The following is an 8,207-nucleotide window of genomic DNA, read 5'->3' as shown; positions in this document are numbered from 1 at the left end:
TTAATTCTTCTTTCGTAGTTGTGGATGCTTGCGAGAGTGGTTAATCATAAGTGGGATGCTTGTCCAAGTAAGGGCAATACCCAAGCGCCGGTCCACCCACATATCAAATTATCAAAGTAGCGAACGCGAATCATATGAACGTGATGAAAACTAGCTTGACAGAAATTCCCATGTGTCCTCGAGAGCGCTTTTCCTCCTATAAGACTTTGTCCAGGCTTGTCCCTTGCTACAAAAGGGGTTGCGCCACTTTGCTGCACCGTTGTTACTTTCGTTACTTGCTACTTGCTGCGAATCATCTTGTCACACAACTACTTGTTACCGATAATTTCAGTGCTGTCAGAGATTACCTTGCTGAAAACCACTTGTCAGATCCTTCTGCTCCTCGTTGGGTTCGACACTCTTACTTATTGAAAGGACTAGATAGATCCCCTATACTTGTGTGTCATCAGCGAGTTGCTTCATTCTCGGTGTGCTCCTCACGTATTCAACTTAATGGTTCAAGATGCTCTTCTTTCAATGAAATATGTGGTCAAGAATATTCGAGAATCTGTCCAATATGTAAGGAGTTCACAATCAAGACGACAAAATTTTCAAGCGATAATCAATCAAATGGGGTGTTGTTTTAGTAAGCAGCCTTCAATAGATGTACAAACTCGTTGGAATTCCACACATTTGATGCTTGAATCAGCTATACCGTTTAGAAGTGCATTTGATGCCTTAGTGGAGCAACACAAGGACTACGAGTTTTGCCCAACACCTGTTGAATGGAAAATGGCTGAAGCTGCTTGCAAATTGCTAAAAGGATTTTACACAGCAACAAATCTTCTCTCTGGATCAAACTATCCAACTAGTCATCTCTACTTTCCTCAGTTATGTAAGATCAAGAAGATATTGAAGAGAGATTCATCAAGTAAGAACAACAACATTGTGCGTATGGTGCAGCAAATGGAAATAAAGTTACAGAAATACTGGAACGAGTCGTACATGTCAATTTGTGTTCCGGTCGTATTTGATTCAAGGTTTAAGTTTGATATCCTTGAATATATGTTAAAAGACTTTGGAAGTGAAGCTAAAGCCAATGAATGGAAGGTTAAATTAAAGAAAGCAATCCAAAAGCTTTTTGATGAGTACTCTTGAGAGATCCATGTTCATCAGCAACAAGAAGATTGTGGGAGTCCTCGTGCCAAGGAGGATGAGGAAGACGAGGATCCACTTGCAGAGTGGGATCATTATATCAGTTGCAAAAAAGGGCAAGCAAATAATGAGTTGGATCAATATTTGAAAGAGGAGTTGTATCCAAGGAAGAAAGATTGGACATATTAGAATGGTGGGAAATCAACTCTCCCAAGTATCCGGTTCTCTCTACCATTGCTCATGACATATTGGCTATTTCGGCGTCTACAGTGCCTTCTGAATCTGCCTTTAGTTCTGGAGGACGCATTGTGAGTGACTATAGGAGCAGTCTTTCTTGCTGCACCGTTGAAGCTTTGATTTTCCTACAACACCGGCTCAGAACACATGGTTAGTAAGTTTTTCTTTTATTCTTCACGAAAATTGATAAACATAGTTAATCTAATAATTTATGTGTTTTGTGTTTTGTGTTTTGTAGATCCAAAAAGATACGAAGGCGCATCATTTGAACCGGAGTAAGAAGATCAAGGTATATGCTATGCCCCCATGATAATTTACTTGTTTGGATTCTCTTTGGATGGTCTGCACTTTGTAGACATAGAAAGACACAGTGTAGTGCTAACTGTATTTCTGTGGGTGATTTAGAGTATAGTGCTAACTGTATTTATGTGGGTGATTTACAGTGTAGTGCTAACTGTATTTATGTGGGTGATTTACAGTGTAGTGCTAACCGTATTTATCAAGCTCATTGAACTTAACCAAAATTCCACACTCAAGAGTGGGTGATTTCTCCTTTTTAGATTAAAAGGACTCGTATAAATGCATTTTCATTTGAGACTTGGTAGTTAGTGTAAAATCATGGTTGCAACAACTCAACTCCATAAGTACAGTGTCTTGTAACTCCATAAGCCATCCATATTGTACAGTGTCTTGTAACTCCATAAGCCATCCATATTGTACAGTGTCTTGTAAAATCATGGCTGCTGAAATTGTAGAAAAATTGTTAACTGTAGTGTTAATAATGATCAGTGTCAAACTCTTTTCCTCGTTATCTATCTGTTAACAGTGTAGTGCTAAATGTATAGTTCTTGTTTGTAATTCTGTAAAATAATTTGTTATTAATTGACCTTATTTTGTAGAGAGAATCAAGATCACTTTATTTGTCAACCAACAACAGCAGTTACAACTTATTTAATGTTCTCCAGGCACACGATGGCATGAATTGGATTAGTTTTTTGTTGTTAGCTTATGCTCGTTTGAGCTGAAGAAGCAACCTTCAAGATGTGAACAAGGATGTCGTCGATTGATGTTTCAAATGTCTTAAGAAATGAGCTATTTGATATAAATGAATAGTTCATTACTCGTGTCGCTGTTACTACTGTATAAAGCAATTTATTATCTGATTTTGGACCTTGGATTGATATTTAGTCAAAATATGATTGGATTTTGGTTGTTATTTTCTTCTGTCTATTGTTTTCTTAGGAACCAGCTAGAGTTTTTGTCGAGTTTGAAGTACTCAGTAACTCTTGGATCAATGGCTTATTGTTGCATTAGTGCTTATAAGAATTTAACTTTAGTGGACATTCCACTAAACCCACTTATCCCGCATAAAAACATGTGGGTTTAGACGGACCTCCCACATAACCTATGTGGCAACTGTGGGGCGGATGTGGGAGTCTCGTTTACCGTCCCACTTGCACCCTGATCCCACACACACATGCACACACAGACAAGAATACACAAGAGAAAGCATAAATCATAGACTACACATACTGCAATTATCTGATTGAACTTCTAATACATAACAACTTTGGTCTTCACATACATCACATGAAATACTGACACAACTAGAAATGCAAAACAACTTCTCATCTTCAAATACATAACATGAAATACTAACACAACTAGAAATGCAAAACAACTTCTGATGTTGAGGTTGAGCAAGGGATTTTTATTGTGAGGCCCAACATCTTCAGCAATGTATCCATGCTCTCACCTTTAGCATATAAATAATTGAAAATTTCATATTGAATACATTTCGTATTGGAAAAAATGACAGTATGGTCATTTGAAGATGACAAGGCAATCTGTCACAACAACCCTAGGATACCAATTTGAATACCAAGTTCATATAAGTCAATGTTGGATTAACATGACTTTTACAAGATGCAAAATCATTGTTGGGATGAGAGTGAACAGAATGTAGTCCATAGCACATGCAAGAAGCAATTACAGAAAGTGAAGCAAAAGGCTATAGAACACTGCAACATGACTAAGCCAACATCCCTACCAAAAGAAGTCCTCCTAATATTTGGAGACGACATGACCTTTGTATTTGTTTTTTGATGCAGACTTATTGAAGCAAGTCACAACTTGACAGTAATTAAAAAGTGAAGACAGTGGGTGCAACATTAAACAAGTGAGTACAACTTGAGTGCAGCATGCCAAAATTTGTTATGAAATGAAAAAGAGTTGACATCCAACTACCCTAAAACTTGTATCTTAACACTCACACAATGATTGTACGCATGAAGGGAGAAAAATAATTAGATCGAGTGCGAAGCTTACTATTCCTCGGCCTCAGACCGCTGCCCCGCGAGACGAGAAGAACGGCGCGGGAACCGTGGAGAACGGCGGGGAAGCGACGTTGCGAGAAATGCTTTCCTCCTCTTGTGGTTGGTGGGCGAAGACTCCACTAGCTCTTGGATGAATGTTGCTTTCACAAACGGCACCATGATGCTTCTCTCTCGTCCGTCATCCTCCGGATGCTCAATCTTGGGACGATAGCGAGACCACCTCCGTCTCACGATTGCAATCAGTGAATCCGACTGTTCCATGGTCCAGAGGACCTCTATGGGTTGCCGCGCGACTCCCCCTGGGTGGATAGACTCTCTCTCGCTCGGATTCAAATGTGTGCACATCACGTGCACTGTCCCCCGCCATCCGCCGCTTGTTTTCAAATCAAAAACCGATCTCCCTCAGCCTGGCTAACTTTACCTTGTCGCCGCCATAGATGTTGACGTACTCGTGTTTCATAGTGGTTTCGGGGATCGCTGACATTGTGAAAATGGAAGAGGAGAAGGGGACCGTCGGCGGTGTGACAGTGAAAGAGGAGGGGATCACCGACAGTGTGACAATGGAAGAGGAGAAGGGGATCGCCGGCGGTGTGACAATGGAAGAGGATAAGAGGGGCAATGGAAGAGGAGAGGGCAAAGAGGGCAGCGGCGACGGTTCTGGATTGGGCAACACACTCGGAGAGGAATACGACGGGCGACGCGGTGGGAGAGGAAGTGAGGGCCGGTTTTGGGAAAAAATATGGACTAATTTACCCTTCAATTAAGAGAAGGGCCGCACAAATTTGAATACCGACCCCACCAAAATTTATAATTTCAAGTACTTACGAAGTAGTACTAACCAGTACTAACTATTTCATCACTGTTAGATGAACCTAAACGAACAGATGACAAAAATGACAACCACCGTAAAACATATAATTCAGAAAATATGAAATTGTCAAACTGTTTCTCTTCTCTTTCGGTTTAAGTGAACTTTTTTGCATATATCCACAATTGTACACGGTATCAAAATCGCTATCATGATGATTGACTAATCCTTAAAAGGTGGATGCCAACCGCAGGGAACTAGAGCTCAAGGTATCTACAAACTAAGAGCATTGAGAAGAGAAACTCTGTTCTGGATCAATCTCCTGTACAGAAGTTCCACTCCGCCCTCAAGATCTTCGATACTGCACTCCAATGCCCGCAATTGCTCCTCTTCGCACATGACTTTGCTCTTCTGCGATGTTCTGGAGACAAGAGACCACTTGGGCATCTCGATTTGCTTGGACAAGATTGAGGATGTGGATTCGAGCAGTGAGATGGTGATCTCTCTCGCTTCTGCCATTAGCATCACCACCCTGCAGCCGTTATTGTCGGAAGCGGTTTTCTTGCTGATCTTCTTGAACTGCTTTTGTGCTTTCTTGGCTAGCCTGACGTACGCCTTGACTTGACCTGACGCGTCGTCTCCTCTCTTGAGAACCAACAAGAGCTCTTGGACAGTCATCTTCAATTCCATGAAGGTCTCCTGCATGGCGTTGCAGAGGTCGAGCACGACGAGAGACCGTCCTAGCTCTGCCTCCACTGCCATCCTTTGCAGGGTCTGGCAGAGGCTGACTTGGCTGCTGGGTGTGCAAATCATCTTTTCGATGCAGCTGTAGATGTCTGCCAGCCTCCTCAAACTTTGGGACATCGAATCGATGGTCGTCGATGGCGAAGAGACGGTTGCGCTCAGGCTCTGGAGCTGCTGCTCAACTTGTGTGTTGTTGGAGCGAGGGCTGGAGGGCGTGCTTGCGGACCGTAGATGGCAAGCCATTGTTGAGGACTGAAGGTCTGGTGATGGTTTCTTGTGTATGAACTGTAAGAGAATGGTAGGCTGTTGGTGGTGAAGCCTTTGGGTTGTACCTGCATTTATATGGGAGAGGCTGAATCAATTGATTGATGAAGGGAGCAGTGGACACCAAGAATCTCATCCAGACAAGCTGTTGCTTATCTGTTTTGTTGTGCCGTTGGCGACAAGGCAGATTGCACGAGAGTGCATCCTGTTAACCTGTTTGTTGCTAACTGAAATCAGATGGGCTCTCCCTCATGGCCAGCCAGCAGAGGAAGATGCACGCTCAACAGTCTGTTGGGTTCAGATGAACTTGAACAGAAGAAACAATATAGCTCAAGTGGGTGGAAATTTCTCAGTGCCGAAGCATGTTCGGGCAATCCGAAGCAGGCAAGATCCACAATATTTGTATTCAATTGCTAAAACGGCGTGTTTTACCGTTGTGTGATCGAATGACTCAACTCATTGGACGACACATGGAAGGTCGCTTCCTGGTTGTTGCCATCGCTAGCTCTGACAAACCGAAACACAGAACTCATCTTGTAGGAATGTCGGGAAGTACGCCTTGAACGTGTCTGCACTGCACATGAAAGGGATTCGTCTTGCTGCTGGATGAAAGATAGTCCCGGCCTGTGGCGTCCAAGGGAAAGAAAGGAGATGGCGAGAAGCTGCACGTCCCAGTTTGCTGTAATATATAAATTCCAAGGTGTGCAGCAGCATTTTGTAGCAGCAAGGCAGACACTGGCAATTAGCCTGTGCCTCGAAATGAAACAGCGCTGATTAAGTAGAGTATAAGTACGAGCGCCCAGAGAGCGACACGTACCCCGCCGCTCCCTCCCCTGAGCCTGAGAGCCGAGGCTGAGGTAGGTGCTAGGAAGGAGAAGACAGCAAACAAAATCTCTCGCAATCTCAATCTCTGATGGTTAGCAGGCAGCCTCACTAAATCTATACATCGTCACACACGTCGTATGTATGTATCACTATCAGGCCAGCGACAAGCATAGTATGTAGGGTTTGTTTAGAACCCGACCGAGATGATCTCAAGGATCCCCGGCTCCATATTTAACAAACCCCCAATACTCGTACGTCACTACATGCATGTATGCGCCGACGCGATTCCGGGGTAAACTATGCATGCTCCATGGGTAAGGTGTGGTTAGTACGGACGAGAAATGGAGCTCAACAGGTTCATGTACCCTTATCTGATCGCGCATGCACGGCAGCTTCGCCTACTGGCGGCGAGGCTGGACGGACGTATGCGTCCCCATGTGTACAGCTACAGCTACAGCCAACGTCTGGCGGTTGGAACGCTCCGGGCGCCTGCGTACGTACGTACGTGCGTACGTCGTCGTCGCTGCACGGTTCTCCTCGTGCACATGGCGAGGCCACGGCAGGTTGTGCCGGTGCCCGGCGCCCGACACGACAGCGCACGCAGCACCGTGCACGGTACGCGCGGCGTGCATCAGGGTATATATGCTCTCGCACGCCGTCGCAGGTGGAGGATTGTTTTTAGAAAAGAGGTGGAGGATGGAGGCAGGTGCGAGTGCGACCAACCTTTGGCATCTCATCTGGACTCGGCGAGTAAGAGCATATCTAATCCATCATATACTGTCGAACCATAAAACGGATCGATATGGTCGATGACCGAAGAGACCCTATAAAGCGGACGAATATCCTTTTCCAACGGTTCGTTTTTCGAGATCTATTTGACTACCGTCCGCGCCGGTCGTTTTACATTTTAATTTTGGGCATAAAAAAACATTATTTGCTTCTTTATTTTCTTAAGGATATTGGATATATAACAATTTTTTTTTGTTAAAACAGAAAGATCGAAGAAAACATGAATCATAATTAAGCATTTTAAAAGATATCCAACTTTCATAACTGCTCTCACTAGTTGGACCAACATCTTCTCTATGCCTTCATTGTTGGTCTATGAATTCTCAATCTTGCATTCTTTATTCTTCTTCTTTGATTCTAAAGAAATAGACATTGCTTTCCCTCTAGTTTCTTCTTTAATTGCACATTCAGCCGCATCATTAGCCTCAATTTTATCAACGAAAGCACGAATATCTATTAAGTTTATTTCTATCAATAAATCGATGTATTCGTCCTCTCAGTACCAATATGAGCATCTGCCTTTGTACACACATGACCATCTCAATAAGCTTCCGAAATTGAACCGAATAGGTTGACAAAGCCGAGTGAAAATAAGAACATACCCCGTCGTTTTTGCATTTGAAGCATACCCATCCGGGGTGTTGCGTCATGCTAGATGTTAGCCGTGACACTATTTATGTGGAGTCATCGCACTATATGAACGACATCGGCGAGCCGGCGAGCCGCTGCTCAAGGACCGAGCCCGGGCGACGGCCGGTCGTGTCCTTGCCGGCAAACCAACAACGACAACTAGAGGACAAAGCGGCACCTGCATGCGGCGCTAGGGCTTTGTCGGGGCTGTGCGGGGTGCTCCTCGACCAATCCATGGGTGGGCGCAGCCGCCGGTGGTCGGAAACACCACATCCGATGGCCGCGACAAACAGCTGCCGATCTGCAACTTTTCGGTCGACCGAGGCAGGAGGAAGTGGTGGAGGTCAATCTCGGGCGTGTGGCGACGGCGGGCGGGGAAAAGCGCGGGCTAAAATCCCCCCCCCCCCCCCTTCCTCCCCAACCACTCCCGCTATATACGG

The 8,207-nt window shown here is 44.4% G+C and overlaps 1 protein-coding gene across 1 annotated transcript; it reads right to left on the bottom strand.

Moving 5' to 3' along the window:
- Positions 1-4,595: 4,595 nt before the first annotated feature.
- LOC123411985 lies at positions 4,596-5,739 on the bottom strand. The gene has a single exon (XM_045104944.1). It carries the CDS (start codon positions 5,500-5,502, stop codon positions 4,789-4,791), a length of 714 nt encoding a protein of 237 aa, XP_044960879.1. The 5' UTR covers positions 5,503-5,739; the 3' UTR covers positions 4,596-4,788.
- Positions 5,740-8,207: the final 2,468 nt, after the last annotated feature.

The sequence above is a fragment of the Hordeum vulgare genome, chromosome 7H, assembly GCF_904849725.1.
Source record: "Hordeum vulgare subsp. vulgare chromosome 7H, MorexV3_pseudomolecules_assembly, whole genome shotgun sequence".
NCBI lineage: Eukaryota > Viridiplantae > Streptophyta > Magnoliopsida > Poales > Poaceae > Hordeum > Hordeum vulgare.
The sequence above is the reverse complement of the archived record's forward strand: the minus strand, read 5'-3'. Positions and strand labels throughout refer to the sequence as shown.